This window comes from Hippocampus comes, unplaced genomic scaffold, assembly GCF_001891065.2.
Source record: "Hippocampus comes isolate QL1 unplaced genomic scaffold, H_comes_QL1_v1.1 scaffold62, whole genome shotgun sequence".
Taxonomy (NCBI): Eukaryota; Metazoa; Chordata; class Actinopteri; order Syngnathiformes; family Syngnathidae; genus Hippocampus; species Hippocampus comes.
Window position 1 is genome coordinate 585,538 of NW_017806062.1, and position 20,728 is coordinate 606,265.

General features: G+C 44.0%; 1 protein-coding gene across 1 annotated transcript in view; it reads right to left on the minus strand.

Annotated features, from left to right (window-relative positions):
• The window catches only part of nell2a (neural EGFL like 2a), an 80,522-nt gene that overhangs the window by 22,626 nt on the left and 37,168 nt on the right, over positions 1–20,728 (minus strand). The window contains exons 13-15 of the mRNA XM_019893406.1: positions 11,903–12,028; positions 1,629–1,751; positions 929–1,024 (exon numbers count right to left, since the gene is read on the minus strand). Of these exons, the coding sequence (XP_019748965.1) occupies positions 929–1,024; positions 1,629–1,751; positions 11,903–12,028 (345 nt within the window). The remainder of the gene's footprint in view (positions 1–928; positions 1,025–1,628; positions 1,752–11,902; positions 12,029–20,728) is intronic.

Consider the following 20,728-nt stretch of genomic DNA (forward strand, 5'->3'; position numbering starts at 1 on the left):
GATGAGGATGAAGTCCGCGCTGATTAATGCGTGATATAGAGTAATTCCCATACTGCTGCATGTGCACCGCAAATCCTCCATCGTGGCAATAAAAGAGCTACAAGGCCATTATTCACTGACGAGTGCAGCCGCACACATGCACGCACATTTCGCACACGCACGCACGCAAGCATACATTATAGATGAATGGCCAATAAGCATAGCAGTGTGTCCATTTATTCATCAACCGTTTAGCGTGGGGGTGGGGGTCCTTTAACTGTCAGGTGACATTTCAAGTCCAATGATTGAACAACAACAAATGCTCATAAGAATAAATAAAAACACATTTCATGTTTACTACGATATATAGTTTTGAGCATTTTTATGTTTTCTATCAGCAAGTGTGGTTTTCTTAGGGTAGGGGTCGGCAGCCCAAAATGTTGAAAGAGCCATATAGGACAAAAAAAAACAAAAACCAAATATGTCTGGAGCCACAAAAAAAATAAAAGACGTGTCTGTGTTTGCCGAGACTGTTAAAAGCATAAATAAAGTGTACGTTTTAAAAAACCAACACCACAGCTCTCCTTTTTCGGAGCTGCAACAGGTATCTATATCTATTTGAGCTATATTAGCCTACTATAAAAATCTTTTTCCATTTTCAATATTTTTTATAAAGCTCCAGGGAGCCACTAGATGTCGATAAAGAGCCGCATGCGGCTCTGGAGCCGCGTGTTGCCGACCCCCGTCTTAGGGCCTGGTTAGCAAGGAAATGGCTTCATTGATGATGATTGAAGTGGCTTTTTCGACGATTTAACATTCTGCAAATTTCACCAGATCGGTTGTTGTGTTTATTACTTTGGCTAATGCTACATGCTATCTCGGTGGACGGCTCAGCAGCTGTAAATCCCTGGTGTGGTGGAGGCCAGACGGAAAATTTATTACTTCTCACCTGTCTCGCATCTCTTGCCAGTGAATCCTTGCAGGCAGGCGCAGTTGTTGGGTGAGAGGCAGGTCCCGCCATTTTGGCACAAGCCGTCACACATAGCTGAAGCAAGAGCGGAGGGGGCAGGGGGGGCGGGGAGCAAGAGCCATCAGTCACCGAGATGAACGACCACTAACTATGCAATTAGACTAGCCCCAGCGTATGTATTTGCGGATGGAATACGAGTTCATTCACCAACATGATTCATGATATTATTCCGCGTGATGAATGAGTCTCGCCGAGGTTAATGCAAAAAAATGTTAATTATCCACAGTTTGGCTGTTTGTTAATGTGTGTCCACAAAGCTGATGGAATGCAGGGGAGAAAGATGAAGCAGATAACCACGGACGTCACGTGCCTCCAGCTCAGATGAACAAATATTAAATCTTCATTTGGGGTGAGCTTCAAAGTGCTGCATCTTTTTTTTTTTCATCCCGGAAGTCTATGTCTGATGTGAAAACTCCGTGTGTGTGTGTGTGTGTGTGTGTGTGTGTGTGTGTGTGTGTGTGTGTGTGTGTGGAAATGGTGCAGCTCTTCCACAAACACATTTCCAATCAAAAGAGTGAGCACGCATTTCATTAAAAGAGACAGCGGGAAGCTTCCGGGAACGTTCTGATCGCCCCTCAGTCCCTCCCTCCATGGCGCGGCTGAAAACGAAGCGGTATACCTTTGCAGACGGTTCCGTTGCCGGCGTAGCCCGGCTTGCACGAGCAGATGTGTCCTCCGACCATGTTGAAGCACAAGGCGTTCTCGTCGCAGTCGTGGAGGCCGCTCAGGCACTCGTCGTGCTCTGGGAAGGACACAAAAGACGCATTTTAAAGTGGGTTTTTTTGTTTGTTTGTTTGTTTGTTTGTTTTTTTCACGCATACGAATACGCGATAAACGTTTGCAAGCAGCGCTGGATTAAATGACTCTCGAGAAAGTAAATAGACATGAGTAAGTCTGCCGGCTGAGTCATTTGCATCTCTCCTATCGTGATCTATTTGAGCCGTTTCACTTTAATTTGTTGTTATTGTTTGGAACCTGACAGAATGATAAATCAGGCGCAAATTGACTTCTTAATGTGCGCCAACGCATCAATGAAGACATCTGTTTGGCTCTGTCGTTTCCTCAATGAGCCAATGGCTTCTAAATGTGCATGTGTTTATATAGCACATTTGCACATGTCGCTGTCAAGACTCGCGTCTTCTGCAGAATCACAAACACTTACAATGGCCTATGCAAAAATTGGACCGTACATGCTAATTAGAATAGATCCCACACATTCGGGGCGATGCGGGTGTGATACTGTAGTATACATCTAGTGCAGCTACTCTTCAGGACTCAGACATCGACACAACACAAACGACAGACTGTCCTGGAAGAGTTGGCTGGCGGCGCTCAAAGGCAGTGAACACATTCGGATTTAATAAATGTCGATTGACACAATTTGGGTCTTGTGGTGGCATTTCAGAGCAAAATGCGTATTCCCGAGATCATCAGCTCACACAACTGTCGGCTTTGACGATCCCATCTTTCAAAGCATGTTTCCATAGCCAAAACTGTAACTTAGCAACTCACAATATACATGAAGAATCATGGCCAAAAATATAGATGAAAAAATGAACCCACAGCTTTCTGTAGGCGTAAAAAGCAGGATTCAAGAGAATTCAATAATCGAAAAACGAGGACGGGCTCAAATATTTCCTGTTTTCATTCTTCTTTCTTTCAAAGAAGATAGTGCGCTGCCATCTAGTGGGCGACAGTTGAGTTACACACAAAACAAACAGGAGTCAGAACAAAATAGTTACAAACCCGGAACCCGCAATTGTGACTGAAATTGTTATTCGTTGTTTCCTGACAGTAAAAAAAAAAAAAAAAAAAAAAAAGGGCCATTTACACACCTTGTGATATATTAGGGTGCAGAGCTAGGGCTACTGAAGTAAATTGTAACAACCTCACAAGTAAAAAAAAAAAAAAGCAGGTAAAGGACTTTTCAACAAAGTACCAAGCAACTCTTAGCATTTAAATTTCAAGGTTACAGATGGCCTCATGCAAAGTAATCTTGTTTAGTCATGGCCCCCGGCAACTTCTTATAAATATTTTAACGATTAAGGAGTCCCGCACTTGATTTTCTCAACAGAAACAGAACATCATTTATAAAGTAGCCTCCAGTGGGCTGTAAATGAGACATTGGGAGCATGCGGTTGAAGTTGCGCTGCTCAGATACATTACATCGATTTGTCTGCGGGTATGCCAAGTAACGATGTTTGCCCATAAAGGCAAAGATTTGCGTCATTTGTACGTTCTATTGCACTGACACAGCGACAAAATTGTGGAGGAAAAAAACCCAACAAAAAACCCTGCAATGGTCCGTCTGCTCGCGGCAGCTGCAAGAATACTGCGGCTCTTTTATACGAGAGAGAAACAATCTGCGCCCACTTAATGAACCCTTATCCTCCCGGGCCTCGGCCGTGTTTGCTTACAAGGAGAAATATTTCTCCCTAATCCCTTCTGCAGCACCATCTGAAAACCTGATCTTTGGACCAAAAAGTATTACATTAAAGAAATGTGAAAGCATTTGAACGCCCTCCTTGAGTATTAAACAGCCCCCTTGAATGTTATATCCTTCATGTGCCCCCCGAACGGACGCACATCATCGTACCTTCGAGACACACAAACGTAGAAGGCGGCTCTGCCCGTGGAGGATTGCGGCAAAATTGCTTGTGCAGATGAGGCCACGCTTAGGCGAGTTGGAAGTCAAAGTGTTGGACTTGCTTCGCCCTTCGTAAAGACAAACTCATCAAAAGGTGCAGGCGGGGGACACCCTGAACCGGTTGCCAGCCAATCGCAGGGCACACAGAGACGAACAAGCGTCCGCGCTCACACTCACACCTAGGGACAATTTGGAGTGTCCAATCAGCCTGCCATGCATGTTTTTGGAAAGTAGGAGGAAACCGCAGTACCCGGAGAAAACCCACGCAGGCATGGGTAGAACATGCAAACTCCACACAGGAAGGCCGGAGCTGGAATCGAACCCGGTACCTCTGCACTGTGAGGTTGACTGGACTACTGTCTGATTTAACCGCTCGGACTTGGTCCTCCGTCAAATTACGTTTGTCTCTTCATATCCTTTTTCATCCCGCGATTTTGACTTTGCAGTTGCATCGATACGACGTGAATCCATTTCCAATCTGGCCTCGATTTGCCACGATAGGGGAACTGCTGTAATGTAAATTTACAAACAGCGGCGAGAGGAGTGCTTCTTCCTCGCCAAGGTCACGTCTGCCTTCCGTCAATTTGAACCGAGTGCAGTCGGTGCATGCCAAGTGTTCTTTCTCCCTCGAGTTCAGGGTTTTAGGTTATTTAGGTATTTGGGGATATTACATGTCTGCACTGGGAGCGCTGTAGGTGAGCCGGGAGGTAATTGCTCCCCGTCTTCAGCTCCCGCTGCTCAAAGCGTAGACAGACAAACAATCAATTATGTACAGTCAGTCAGTAGGGACGCGTCTTCTGCTGCTTGACTCGCTCCGTCGTCTGACAAAAAACAACAACCTTGGGCCACCCCGGTGAAAACACTCTGTTCTTATCTTGAACTGGCGTGACAGCAACCCTTTTGGAAGTCCTGCGTTCTCGTGACACCTACTCGGTATTTACAGCGGAGGTCCGGGTGGCCAATTCCGATACAACGCTCAACAACCGATTGATTGTCTAATTTCACGTCCAAAGAGAGTATCTTTGGACGTGGCTTGTTTTGGTAGCGAAAATAAAAAGGCATCAATGTCGGAAAGTGGTCATGGAAGATGTCCAGATCACATTTCTTGCAAACAAGTCCTGATCTCACAAGGCTGCAATTCATGATGACTCACCCATTATGAATTATATGTCAAGGTATCCCGATTCCCAACATGGATAATTTTCATATGGCTGAAATCTGGTTGTGGTGATGTTTCGATGAACACGATGCACCGATGCAAACAGATAAAATGTAAATACCGTGTCTTAAATTATTCATTCATTCATTTTCCAAGCCCTTATTCTGAGTTGTAAATCTCTGATTTTATGTTTCTTATTTTTTAATATACACTGTCATGCAGCATGTCCAAACATGTCAGAAAATCCGGCCTTGCAGTGCAATAAGGGGCAAACTCCCGCTTTTTCTTGAACCAATTTTTGTGTGATGTATGAACACAACAGAGTCAAGAGCACCATCATGCGAAACCAGTGATGACATACGTAATTATCATATCAGAGCGCCGTGACGATGAGAATTGCAGTAGCGCAGTTTGGGAAGCCCCGCGTTCCAACATGCTTTCTGCAGTCCCCCCTACCCCCCCAGGCCATCACTCTGTCAGCCGCGGTGCCTCAGGAAAGCTTGTCCGGTTATCTCGGGATTAAACGAGGACACACAACTAGAGCACTATAACATACACACCTCTGGACAGCCTACTTTAATACCAATCAAAGCCAGTGCGGAAGCAAGCCGCCACCTTTTATGGATTAACGACTCATCTAAGCTTTGGGTAAAAGATGAAGAATAGAAGTGATGACCTTCAGAGTACGAGTAAGGGCTTGTTTTTAAATCGTACAACTGGCCACTGTGTCCGGGCAGAGTGCAACAAGGCCATGCGGCACAGTCAACCTCCAGCTGGGATGCGAGGCGATGACCTGCCACAGCGCAGGTGGCGTTCGTGTCCAAATACGCCCCCTCTCCCTCACCGACAAGCCGAAAAGAAATACAACTCGGGCTTCGTGCTGTTTTGTCTGGGATTAAATCTGAGAATCGGCCCTTTAATCCGACACACAAACACTGAGCCATGAAATGAACTACCAGTCAATTTAATCCTCTTTGCACGGCGGCCTTGTGCAATAAAAAAAAAATAAATAAAATTGAAACACGTCTCATCGATACGGCGACATTGTTTGGGCTGACTTTGCAATTTGTTAATTGGTCAAACAATTGAGGGAGATAAAAACGCTCATACATCACGTGAATGCACAATGTCAATAGGTTCCGCAGAGGCTGGTTTTTATGTTTCTCTTGCACAGCTGTAATATTTCTTCCGCCGTCAATTTGGAGCCATCAGCGCTCCCTTTGGGCTCTTTTTTTCAAACACGAGCAGATGTCCGATGGCTTTGAATGCGCCACGGATTCCTGCAGCCGGTGGCTTCGTGTCATCCCGTGCTTATTGTCAATTACTGCCACCGGTGCTAAGGAGGCGCATCGGCATGCATCAAGAGTAGCACCCCAGTGTGTGCTCTATAATTAATATGAATTTTTAACGATAGCCCTGTGTGATGTTTACGTTCAGTGTTTCTGACAATTGGGTTCAGTTTATTTCCTTCGCCAAGGCAATAATGAGACGGACGTGTCGAACCGCGCTCGTCCAAACTTGGGATCGGGAGTCCCAAAAAATTGTATTTTCGTGTCAAGAAGCTTTTTGAAAGGGCCGAACCATTCGGAAAAATAAAACGAGTTATCTAGTTGCATATTTTTGCGGCGACATAACACAACACAAGGTGAAAGATTTCAATATCCAGTGGATCCCCGCAATTTTGTGAGTGATATGGACTGGGCTAACCGGTGAATGGTTAAAATGTGCGGATTAATCAAAGATATTTGAAATGCACTGGGAACAAAAATATCCAACCATCCATTTTCCGATCCGCTTTATCCTCACGATAAAGGGTCGCGGGGCATGCTGGAGCCTATCCCAGCTGTCTTTGGGCAGTTGGCAGGGGACACCCTGAACCGGTTGACAGCTAATCGCAGGGCATGAAGAAAAAAAAATAGTTTTTTTTTTTTTTTAAACCTCCAAGATTCTTCCAAAATTGCTTATAAACCTCCGATATTTGATTTTACTGAAAAACAGCGGTTAGCTCCATCCCACAAGAGAAAATAAATACTATTTTTTTTTAAATTAATGGGTGCACTGTGAGCCACACAATTTGACACACCAGTTAGTTGTAATTAGTACTGAGAGCAGGTTTTTCTGTTTGTTTTTTTCCCAAAAATGCTTCACTTTGGGTTCGTTTTTATTAGTTTTACCTTTCTTTTTGAATATATAGAGTCGTTGCAGAATGAAAAAAAGGTCGCAAAGTATAATAAGGTAACGTGAGCTACAATTCTCAACCTGCTCTCTGACCTTCCATCTTCTGGATGAAAGTACAGCAATATTAAAATTAATACATTTTAAGTAAACCACAAAACCTCATGTATGATATTAATTGGGATTGATGAAAACATTTTCTGCTGTAATTATAGTTAGTGTGCGGTGAGTTTTATACACCTAAGATGTAGTTTTAGTGAGGTGTCTTTTTTTAATCATCTTTGTTTCTATTGTACTTTTTTTTCAATTTTAGTTATAGTTGTGATAAAGAAAAATAAATGGCCTGCTCTAAACTCAAAAGTCTGTCCAGTTTCTATATGGCATTGTGGTGGGGGTTCACCCTAGAACAGGGGTGCCCAAGTCTGGTCCTCAAAAGCCCCTCTCCACAATGTTTCTGATGTCTCCCTCCTCCAACATGGCTGATTCAAACGATCAGCTGATCAGCGAGCTTTTCAGCAAGCTTTATTGCGAGAAACTCTGCGATTCACCATCGAGAGTATCACCCGACCTCTTGACGAGTGTCAGCAAGCAAGGGCATTCCTTTCCTTTTCCTTGTGCATTTCTTATCAAGCACTCCGAGGCCAGCCTTGAAATGTATGGGAGTACAATAACTCAATGCAGAGATTACAACTCTAATTCGACTGATGCAAGGGAATGAGTCATGACATCAACCTCACCCCGAAGTATTAGCCGGGTTTAATCACGCATATTGACTTTCATAAGGAGCCGGGCGGCCCGTGCACTGCTGCTGATTTGAAGCCATTTTAATAGAGCTCGCATACAATACAGTGCTGCAATTTAATCCACCGGGTCGGGAGGGGTGTTATTAATCTCCACGGAGAATCTGAGGAATGAGCACACCGTGGCAGAAAACAAGTAGAGTGCAGGAAATAAAATTTGCTAGCGGCACAGATTAAAAAAGTAGTAGGACTGCCGCTTCGGTGGTGCTCTACTGTTCTTGTCCGTAGAGCTCGGAGATGTTTTGTCGCGTGTTCAAAACGGTTCCCCCGGAATTGTTGCCGATGTCTTTCAGAGGTGCCCCGCGATGCCAACCGTAACTTGAATGAGGACAAGCTCTGTAGAAAATGGATGGGATGGTTTTTCAGACTCAGAATCTTGATTCCCCCAAATTTTTATCACTGACACAGGGTAGGAAAAACTCAGCCCAGCATGGAGCTCTCAATGCAAATTCTCATAGCGCGCCACTCGGGGTTGGCCATTTATTCAAAGAAGGAGACGCGACAGGAAGCCAACGGGCATCCAGCGCTTCGTAGAGCGTCTCGGCATTCAGCCTCTTCACTCTTGCGTTAGTTTGGATCGATGAAAATTGCCTTTTTAATTACAGCCAAAGAGGATACCACGCAGGTCGCTCTTTTCCTCGGACGATGGCGGGTGGTGGGGGGGTGGCAAGGCATTCGAACCACTGGCGAGGAATGAGGTGAATCGGCCCGCTCATTATGCAGCACTGACATTGTGCTGTTTTCAGATGAAGGACAGAAGAGGGCTGACTGGCTCAGATGTTGCTTGGATTTGACGCGGTGTGTGTGATCCTGGATTATGCATTAAATCAAAGCTAACAATTGGAAATGGGCAAAAAGCCTCTACAAAGTCTGTCAGTGTTCCCGCACTTCAAGCGATGTTAAACTACCACTGAAATGGAAATTCACAATTCACTCGTCACATCTGACGCAAACAACAACAACAAAAAAAAAAACACTAAGTTAGGGGAAAATGAGTGTCTCTTGTATACATTTCCCAGCGTTTTAGCTATCTGGAGACAATTGTTATCCAAGAGGTTTACACCAGGGGCTCCCAGACTTTTTGTCTTCAGGGACTCTTTGCAGGGGAATTTTTTTTCCCCCAAGTACTAGTGTTTAAAAAAAAAAAAAAATCCTTCAGGCCTCTGCAAGAAACCAAAATATAAAAAAAGTCCACTAGAACATGTGAAATTTGTTTGGGGCTACTCAGAGGCCCTTTAAAATGATAGCGGGTGGGTCCTGACTCCCATTTGACAGGACAAATTCTGGACACAGCCCCAATGATAAATTGGTGTGCACACTTCTGCAGTTACATGATCTCTGTTGTTTATTTTTATCTATTTTTATTTCTATCACATTAATGGTGGAAAAAGTTTTCACTTGATCACATTTTTTGTATCATAAAAACCTGTTGTGAGAACGGGGGGGTGTAGACTTTTTATATCCCTTGTATATCTTTTTATTCCATCTAGCCCAAAAGAGCAAAGAAGCAAGTTTAGAATTTTATTTATTTATTTATTTTTTTTTAGGAGGCAGCGTTTTATAGCATTTCGCGAAAAAATAGTGTATGGATTTGATCTGCTCTGAATGTAACTTGATATGACACCACCATAACTCTCTGCAATGGTGGGAATATGCTGTGCAGGGTAAACAATTTGGCATTTTAGCTCCACATGTCGGCCTGTATTACATTTTTGTATTACTGCAGCATTTTTTTTCGCTGTGTACTTTTGTTTGAGCTCGTTTATGGGACTCGCAATGGCGAAATGACTCTCACTGACATGGATGAATGCTAGGCCGTTGACACAAAAAAGCGCTTTTGGCACTCGCTCATGCTGTATATGGAGACATGTCCAGCCAAAAATGTATTGTGTTACAATAAATAACAACAATAAGCCTTTCGCAAAAGAAAAAAGAAAAAAAAATCATCTTTTGCTCTGCATCAACTCAATCAAATGTGGGAAAAGCTTGATGCCTTTCTTGGCAGTCATAAATTTGTTTTGCTGAGGATGGGAGTCATGTGGCTAGTTGCCAAGCAACCTCACAACACAAAAAAAAACAAGACCGGAAAGTAACTGTGCCGAGCTGAGCCAAGCAACAGCACTATCTCCTCTAAAAGTCCAAGGTGACCTTTGCCGTACTTTTGATTTTGTGCGGATTAACGCTGCATAGTCAGAGGATTGAGGACTTTCGAGATGACATTCAGCCCTAATCAAAAAGCTGAATTCTGCTTCAATTGAACTTTTTGTGGCGTTCGCTCAGTGGAAGCGCAATTTAAAATGTTGCTCGAGTTCCAATCTTTGGCCTGAACTTGTTGATGTTGTTGTTTCCATTGACCTTAGTTTCAACTTTGATCATGAATAAACAGCTCTTACACCACAGTTCTACTCTTCCTCGAGTTCGCCGTCATTTTCTCACACTCACACACACACACACACACACACACACACACACACACACACACACACACACACACACACACACACACACACACACTACAGCGTATTTTCACACACCAGATGAAGACTGTCCTCCACACGCACTTGTCCAATCACATGTCCAGTACTGTCAAAGTTTCTCCCATCATTGGAAAACACTTCCGTCATTGCAGACATTTCGTGATTGGAATCGATGTGCAATACACTTCGGCTTCCACACGGCTTCATTCGCTTGAGCCTGAACAATTTCCTTCCTCCCCTTGTTTGTCTGTGCGCGCACAGCCTTGCAGTCAAACGGTAATCGGCAGTGAGGGGGCAATTAGTTGTCCTTATATGGGCAACGAGAGGGCTATTATCACAAGCCGCTCGAGAGCCCTTGCATCTTAAGAGGGAACGGATTTACATGGTGCCAGCAATTCTGCACTTCATGATTGCGACGCAAACTTTTCTTCCTGCAATAGTGACGACCTGTTCCATCACGTCATTTTAGGCAACACGCAAAAACTTGAATCCGATTTTTGCCTGACTTCGGTTCAAAATCACTTATACATTCTACATGTACACAAAAATGATGTAATCCAAGGGTGTCAGACTCATTTTTGTCGCGGGCCACTTTGGAGTCACGTTTTCCCTGGGAGGGCCGTGACGACAGAAACCGAATAAACGTTTCGTCATCACATCGTATTATTACTTGTATACGAAAATGTAAACAGGGTAGCGAAATTATTGCAAAATCTAAACATTATTTATTACACATATCAAGTTGGCATTTTGGTATAGATTTTAGCAAGCATCATGGAAGTTGACACACATGATTTGCTTTAGCGGGCCACATAAAATGACATGGCGGGCCGAATCTGGCCCCCCGGCCTTTGGTTTGACACCATTGATGTAATAGAATGTAATTGTGCATAAGCAATTATGTAATACAATGGAGTGGGTTCCACAAAACACATTAGGTAAGGGGCAAGAAGTGAAAATGCTTCACAATCTAGCCACACGTCTATTTCAAAAAAAGGATAAGCGGCTCGGATAATCGATGGATGGATGACTAGTTACTTGCATTTGGATAAAATAAAATACCTTTGACTCGTAAGAAATTCCGCTCACGGAGATTGAGCCAGTTAAAAATCTACATTCTGAATAGTTTAATAGTTTCTCTTCATCTCTTCTTTTGGATGACTGTAATGCACTTTACTTTGGAGTCAGCCAGTCCTCCATTAAGCATCTCCAGTTGGTGCAAAATGCTGCTGCTCACCTAAGATGTAATATATTACCATAACGTTACCGATCAGATAACCGCAGTTTTACCAACGGAAAAAGGGTAGTTAAGAGAAGAGCCGCAACAAGCTGAGTAAGTGGCTGTGAAAAAGTTGGCGCTATTCACTACAAGTTTAAGCTAGGTGGTCACATCGAGGCGCAGAAGGAGCTGGTGGCTGATTTTAAACTTCGGTGTACAAACCCCTTGTGTCCATTGCTGCCACTCTGCTGCCAACTGTCGAACGCTAAGTCCTTTTGGCATTTAATACGACCTGCACTTGTTAAAGCTTTCTTTCATTGGTTAGCTACCCTTTCAAATACTCGGCAGTCCAAACGTGTCACAGAGCTCTTGTAATTACATTCCAGGCTGCCGTGAAGTCAGGCAAAGGGACTCACCTGTGCAGGAATAGTCATCGATCCTGATGTAGCCCGTATGGCAGATGCACATGAAGGAGCCGGGGGTGTTAACACACATGGTGTTCTCCCTGCAATAGTGCTTCCCTTCAGCGCACTCATCAATGTCTGAAAAGGAAAGCGGGGGGGAAGAGAAGGAGGCAACACTGCGTTAGATTGGATTTCTCGAAATGAAACGCAATGTCCATCTGGCAAGAGCACCTACGCTATTTCGCTAATCAGATCATAACGACGTCTGTCGATTGACCTTCATGTAGGAAATGATCCAAATGTTGAAAAGCGGATTACAGTTCCGCTCCTTTTTTTCGAGCTCACGTAATAACTGGTTTGGAATCAATATTCTGGAAGACCAGGTTTGCGACTCGTCATTGATTAACTTCTGCTTTGTTGTGTCAGCTTTAACGAAGCAGAAAGAAGTTTCATACATGTTACAGTAGCTTGCCTCTGGAAATAGGTCATATTTAATATTTCGACAATATTAAGAATCAGTGTTTTCATTTGCAGGTGCAATTTACAGATCAGAGGGGAATGATATACAGTACGTAGCGACCTTTTATTAAAACAGCGTATGACCTACAAATCATTATAAACTGACATAAATTTCCACACCCATGTAGACATTTTGAAACCATGAACAAAAATGGATTAGCTATGTACATGGAGGACATATATTCAGTCAGTGCAAAATAAAAACAACCGGTCGCTTGTCATAACACCAACAGTTATCGATATGAGGAAAGTATCAGTCTGCAAAAACAATTTGCGCAAACTCATATTTAACTTTAGACTTGCAGATGAAATTTGCGAACAAAAAAATCTATAACATCATATGAAATATCCGGAGCTTGTGTCTTGCTGCTGGATTGGACGGAAATTGTACCTTTCTTTCTCTGTCAGCTACACACGTTTTTCAAAAGAGTCCCAACACTTGAGGTTCTACGGTGCTTGTGTCAACTTAAAAGCATGTGCGAGTAATAAGTCGAACTTCCCCGAAAGGCAGAACAATCCTCACGGAAAGGATTAGTTGTGGCCCGCAGGACGTACATTTGAGACCCTTGGTTTAAAGATTTTGACTAAAAGGAAACACAACCGTGGGCAGCTTGGTCGGTATTACGTTTGCTTCCGTTCTAAGGTTGTGGATTTCCATCTTGGCTCGGCCTTCTTGTGTGGAGTTGGCATACTTTCTCGAGGTACTCCACTTTCCTTTCACATCAAAAGGATGCATTTTAGGCCTTTTAAAAGACTCGAAATTGTCCATCGGTGTGAAGGTGAATGTGAGTGGCCGGTGATTGCCTGGAGACCGGTCCAGGGTGTATCCCTCTGCCAAAGTCGGCCGGGAATAGGCTCCAGCTCACCCGCGACCATAATGAGGACAATTTATGAACAGATGGAAACACAATCATGTTTTCAGCAGCTTGGATTGAAATTGCTCTACCCCTTGGCAGTCGTAAGGTGTCTTTTCGGGAAATAGACTTTTTGAAGTGTTGACCACCCTATTGAGAATAAAAAAGAAAAAAATGCCTTGTTCCTTCACAAGATGGCCTACTTGTGTGGTTCCTGGCACTCATGCGCCTTTCGGACCCTGTGCAGCCATTTGGGGGCAAGAAAAAAATAAGCCATTTGTCTACAGACAAAAAATGAATGAATGAAAGAACGCCAGACCAGGGACGGAATGCAGAGGTTTGCGCCTCATCACGTAACTATGGCACGCCACTCAATCGGCAATCTATTTAAGGGAACTCAAGACAGTGTCGCGGTTGCTTCGGAGGTGTGGAAGAAACAGTTCATAAACCAAAGGTCACTCTCCGTGATTGTGTTCTTTTGAGTCGAATGTCATATAAAGTGGCTCATGTGGCTTTAAGAATGCCATTTATTAGTTTGGCCTTCTCACAAATCCATTTTTGGATGTAATAGCCGTTGCTAAGGCAACCGCTATTCCCGGGCTTTAAAAATGCTTTTGCATCAGACGGAGAATCTTCAATCTCGGGATTGGTCTAAAAAAATGAATCTCGATGGTGTGATGCAAGCGAATGCAATTAGAATAAAATCACCATGGAACAAACAAACACAGCTCCGTATTAGCCTCCAGGGTCTTGGCCGTGTTGATTGTGCGGGTCAATAGTGGGGAAACCTTGTGAGAGTCAATCTCAACAGTCGCGGCTATTACTAATCATTAGCAATCTAATTGTAATCTTTCAATTCCTCGATTCGGTATCTGCTTGGGCGCACAAAGGCATCGCAACCTTGAATTTCTTCCATGCCAGATGCTTTCGCTGGTCTCCCACTTGAAGTTGAATTTCAATATATTTGCATTGGCGGCATCTCAGCTTGCGTGTCCTTGGACAAACCGAGAGCTCCGAGCACCCGCACGCAACGGTGCCATTCAAATGTCCTCATTTCACGGTTCCATCGAATCCCACAAACGATCTCGACGTCTCCACCTATAAAGCTGCACGCCACCATCATGAAAAAAAATGGAGGCTGAATGAACCTTGTCACTGGCCTTGAGGAAACCTGGTGGCTGGAGGAATTTGGGGGGGCACTCACAAGACCTGGGAGACAACTTGAGAGCAAAAAAGGTGGCGAGTGAGAGCGATAAAGAGGTACGAGAGCTCGTCTCAAAGAAACGGAAAGAAATCATGGATTTAACACAGAAGGTAAGAAAAAGGATGTTTGCAATGGCAAATGCTGTCTCTGGTCTCAAGGGAAGCTGAGGGTTTAGAAAAGTTTGGAGCTGAAAAGAGGTAAAAGGGGAAGGGCAAAACACAAGACCAGAGAGATCAGATCAAGGGGAATAAGGTGGCAAGGAAAAAAAATTAAGCGTAAAAAAAGAGCAAAACCTTGGATTTAAGAACAATGGAAGGTAAGCCAACGGAGGCCCAATTGAAAACGCTTGTCGCTGACATGGAGAAAAGTTGATGAGTTTTGAGAGGGAAGGGAAAGGAAGTATGGGGAAGGATAATACTGCAACCTCAGAGAGGAAAGTTGAGGGTAAAAAGGTTGGCAAGTGAGAGTTAGAAAAGTAAGAGACAACGGTGCGAAAATGAAGGAAGAACTGGGGTCTTAACATCATAAGACGGAAAATAAATGAATGGCCAATTAAGAATTTTGTTTCTGGCCTTTGGAGAAGTTGAAGAGTTTGGGGGATGAAAAGAAGTCAAGGCGAAGGACAAAATTACAAAACCAAAGCGTTGACAGTGAAAAAGTCTACGCAGTGAGAGAGATAAAGCAGTAAAACCAAAAAGACGGCACAGAAGAAGAAGGCAAATGTAAGTAAAATAAAATAAATGATATGATAAAATAAATGAATGAATTTAAAACGGTCACTGGCGCAGAGACGGGTTGAGGGTGAAAAAGTTAGCAAGTAAGAGATAAAGAGAGATTGTTCGTCTGAAAAGGACAAAAATTGTGGCTTTGACCTGAAAAAGAAAAAAGATAAATCAAAAAAAAAGATTGATCAATTGGGAACTGTGTCAGTGGCCTCTCGGAAAGTTGAGTGCTTCAAGTGTTTTGGGGGCGGGGGAACAAGGAAGGGCAAGACCACAAGACTGATTGTCCTAAAGAAAAAGGGCACAACTGCGGATTCAGCATGGCAGGTAAGAAAACCGATGGCCAATTGAGAATGCTGTCACCGGCCTCAAGGAAAATTGACGGTTAGGTTTTAGAATGACAGGAAGTCGAGGAAAGTGCAAAACCGCAAGACCAGACAGACAAGTTGAGAATAAAACAGTTGAGCTCTGAAGACATAAGAGAGATTGTCCGCAAGGAAAATTGCACCACCGTCAATGGCCAATCGAGAGGCTTGTCACTGGCCTTGAGCGAAGCCGAGGGTTGACGCGGTTTGACGGGAAGTAAGGAGAGGGATAAAAAGCACAAGACCAGAGGGATACGATTCAGGTCAATCGGTTGGCGAGTTGTGAAAAATACGGCGGGGAAAAAAAAAGATTACCCAAAAGAAAAGGCCAAATGCTCGGATTAAAGGTTGACAAAAAACAACTGACCAATTCAAAACCCTGGCTGTCGGTGGCTTTGATAAAAAGTTGAGGTGATAGCAGGCTGTCAAACGCAATTGCACAGGGGGGCAAAAACTCAAAGCACACTTGAAGCGGCAGACCAAACAGGATAAACATTTTTGAGCAGGGGAAAACGAAACTATTTGGATCCAAGCAACGAATCAACCACCCATTTTCTGATCCGCTTAATTCTCACAAGGGTCGCGGGAGGTGCTGGAGCCTATCCGAGCCGTCTTCGGGCAGTAGGCGGGGGACACCCTGAACCGGTTGCCAGCCAATTGCTGGGCACACAGAGACGAACAACCACCCGCGGACACACGAACAGCTAGGGACAATTTAGAGTGTTCAATCAGCCTGGAATGTGTTTAGCTGGTTCATGTTTAGTGTAAGGTCCTGTGTTGCAGAGATACTCAGGGTGGGCTGCAGGTGTCCATCAGTTAGGCAACTCATACGTGACACTGTGCTCGTATTGTCTTGTGGTGATTTTAAATCACACAGATTATAGTCAAAAGCCCTTATGGGGACATGCGTTGAGTGTGAAAAAGTTGTTCATCAAGCGATAAGGAGGCAAGAGATATTGACCCGGAGAAAGGCAAAAAAACGGAGTCTTTCAGGACCAAGAATGAAAAAGACTCGGTAGACGTAAAAGAGGAAGAAAATGATGAAAAAGCGATGTGGATTTAATGTTTGAAGCTAGGAAAAGGAATGACTTCTGGTGTGTCACTGAAAAGACAAAGTCACAGAGAAATTCGCTCTGGGCTGTCCTCAACTGCGACAGTAAGCTTCAGCCGAGGTCTCCAGGTGACAGCTTCCTCCTCCTTCTGATTGGCCGAGCCCGGCGGCAGCTTGATTTAGAGCCTTGTAAACTCTACGACGCCATCCATCCCGCATACAGTGACAGCCTTTGGGTTTGCTCAAACAATATATTAGCCGGTGAGATGATTGGGGAGGGAGATTGGCACACGAACAAATCGCTGTCTCTCCATTAGGCCACTCCATTTTCTTGATTGGCTTGTCACGTGGATAGCCGAGAAGGCTGGCCGGGAGTCAACAGGCAGCTTTTACCGCTCATCGGAGAGATCGGGGTCAATCCGCTGCCTCGGTCGGCTCAGGAACAGCCAGCAATTCGATAAGACGTAAGGCAGTGGCTTGATTTACAAGGAGGTGTGCATCTCTCCAATAAAAGACGTTTTCAATTACGGATCCCAATATAATATATGTGGAGCAATTCAATTCGGTTTGATTCAGTGGGATGACGATTCGGTCCGATCCGGTGTGGCGAAATCCAAGAGGGTATGATGCAATGAGTTTCGTGATGTCATTTTACAAGAGGAATGAACTTGTCAGTAGGAAATTGTAAAAGTGGCATTTCCGGTAAAAGACGATTTGATGCATCTCTCGATACATTTTTAAGCGGAACGATTCAGTTCAGTCGGATTTAGTTCACTCGTATCTTTTGAATCAAAACAGATTTATTTTTTTGAGAGTTTTTCAAGACAGGAGTCGTTGCTGGCTTTGTCATGAATGGCATAAGGAGTCAAGAAACTGGACGGATGGATGGACAACAAGATAAGAGGAAGGACTCTCAACTTCCTACCCTTGTCCCGGCTTTCCACTATCACCTTCCACACAGTCGCCTTTCAGGCTCCATTTCGCCGCCACTGATGCAGTTTGTCAAATTCACGGATCAACTTTGACACTGGATCTGTTGACCGCGCTGTTCTTAACGGACGGCGACTTGCAGTTTATGCCGGAAAATTCCTGTTTTTTAATAGGTTGTTAAAGAATGAAGATTATAATTGTTCTGACATTTTCACTCCTCCCCCCTCCCCCCTCCTCGGGCTCATTAAAGTTGTCCCAACAGGATATAAATAGGGGCTTTATCCGACTTCATTTGCATGGCATGTAGCTTGCAAAGAGCGCCCTCGCTATCTTGTGCTCCATACTGCACTCCAGCAAGGTCTGGCAGAAGGGAGATAACGCTACCATTGCCTTTGGATATCGCTCAAAGAAATTCCACCAGCGAGGCCTCCTCTCGCATTGCTCACCGATAGCAACTCACTCAAAGTTGTCAACGAGTGTCGGAATCCTTCTACCAGGCCTGCCGCCATATGGTGTGGTGTTTCCCAGCGCACACTTATCGGCCGTCGAAGTGAAGGTGCACGGAGACAAAGAGTTGCTCCAGCGGCATAATAAGAGTCCCTCAAAACAAGTAATTCGGACACTTGTCAATGATTCATCTATGGATGCAGAACAGTCCTTCAAAGTTGAAATAAAGTCAACCCTCTGAAGTTAAACACCCCCGAAGTTGCGCAACTACCACCATGCAAGATCTCTGTTCGGATACGATCAAAATAATGATTTGGCATGTTTTGTTTTCTTCTTATGACAAGCAAGAAGTGTTCTTTTTTTTCTTTTTTTTTTTTTTTTTTATAACTGTTTTGTTGTTTCATGTTACATTTAGTAGTAAGCACTGTTTCAGTGTCTGAGTGAAAATACTGATGTGTTAAAAACTGACAAACGGAGATGCTTAGGAGTGAGGCACAATAAGTGATTTTCGCAAGTCATACCCTTATCATGAACATTCTTGGCCAATTTGGAAAATGGCTCCCAAATGAACAAGTTCAAAAAGCCCCAAAAAGTTTAAAAAAAAAAATAAACACACATACACACACAAAATTGCAAAAAGCTTCACTGCCAATTTGCCAGAGACGAAGCAGGAGCCAATTACGATGACTGTGCGGGAGTAACGAGTTGGGAATCTGCATTCTGTGCGCGGGGCTGTAAATTGTCTCAATAACGCGGGCTCGCTGTGATCAAACGCACCAAATGTGCTCTGTGACTTGGAAGGATCCAATGAGAAAAAAAAAAAAAAAAGCAGAGGAGATGTGTTTGTGTGTGTGTGTGTGTGTGTGTGTGTGTGTGTGTGTTTCCAAGCGTAAGAATACATGCGTTGCATTTTAAAACGTACCATAGCATCATCTCACACGATCACAACCAAAAAAAAAAAAAAGAAATTTTGACGATCTTGTTAGGCACACTGAAATAAATGATGTGTTGAATTTACTCTGATTTATTTTGTCAAGTGGCTGCACAAAATAAAATCATGTGGATCCAGATGCATTTTTGAAATACCTGGTTAGTCGATTTCTAAATATTACCTGGATTTCGATGATTTTATTTTGTGCAACCGCTTAACAAAATAAAATGGAGTAAAATCCAACAAAAACTTTTTGTCAGCGTCGGCTGTTCACATCCAAATTGATTTTACACCATGATTCTGGTAGCGGGCGGCCCCGTGGCCCAGTGATTAGCACGTCGACCTCACAGTGCAGAGGTACTGGGTTCGAATCCGCCTTCCTGTGTGGAGTTTGCATGTTCTCCCCGTGCCTGTGTGGCTTTTCTCTGGGTACTCCGGTTTCCTCCCACATTCCAAAAACATGCTTGGTAGGCTGACTGAACGCTCAAAATGGTCCCAAGGTTAGAATGTGAGTGTGAACAGTTGTTTATTTACATGTGCCCTGCGATTGGCTGGCAACCGGTTCAGGGTGTCCCCCGCCTACTGCCCAAAGACAGCTGGGATAGGCTCCAGCACGCCCCGCGACCCTTGTGAGGATAAAGCGGTTCAGAAAATGAATGAATGGATAGATGGATGGATTCTGGTAGCATTCCAAATGGATTATCGAGGCTCCACTGTACTTTCTTTCACTGTCGTCATCACACGACAGGATTTTGGTTCTGTCAAGGTGACATGTATTCATTTTCTCTTCAACCTGCACTTCTTGCGGAGTCCGACACGGGGAGAATATAATGTATTTCCTCATGATATGCGGGACACAATGTAAATCCAGATTAAAATCAGATTGACGAGTTAATTATCTACAAAGTACACATTGTTTTCTTCTAAAACAATTCCCATGGAGTGGAATTCATACAAATCGGCGTGTTAAGCCCCCTGAATTTATTTGAAGGCACGTCCGTCTTGTTCCGCGCAATCTTTGTGAATTAAGCTTGTCCTGTGTGGCATTTGCAGTGGACAGATACTGTTATTTACACATTGGCGAGTGTGTGTGTGTATGCATGCGTGTGAGTGTGTGAGTGGGAATGGGGGTGGGGGCGTACGTACAGTCTGATAAATATCTGGAACATCTCGTTTGGGTGACATTTCAGAAGGGTCACACAGGTGAAGTGTGGGCAAACATAACCGGACGCTCCCAATATGTCAACAGTTGCTTGTGTGTGCGCAGGCTCACGCATGTGCGTGCGTGCGTGTGCGTGCGTTATCGTTGGGCAGTGATTGAGTTTTGAAATTGGCCGTGCTCTTGGGTATGCGCCAATTAGCCTGCCACCACCTATTGACATTCAAAAGACAGCACAGGCAATCTTATCGGTGCATGTTTACATATGACGCCCGCCGGCACACATCGATGATTTTCATACATCAGTGCGGGTCACGTATCAAGTAGGACCAGGCCATATTTTTCGAGAAAAACATTTTTTTTTTATCGATTTCTGGAAGACGTTTGATGACGGACTGAACCAGGACACCGAGACTTTTCAACTGTAGGGCGGGGATTGGGGGAGGCATGGAGATTATTATTCAAAGCTTTAATATATAGCCCCGTTTAGACATAGATATGGCTTTTGCTTTACATTGAGTGCAAAGTTCCGAATGCTGAAGACCTGAAATCTAACTGGAATGCCTTAGCATTTCGTGAACAAGTGATCGATGACAATTGGAATTTATGGGCTGTTTCTAATGAGTTATGTTCACTCGCGAACCAAGGTTTGATTT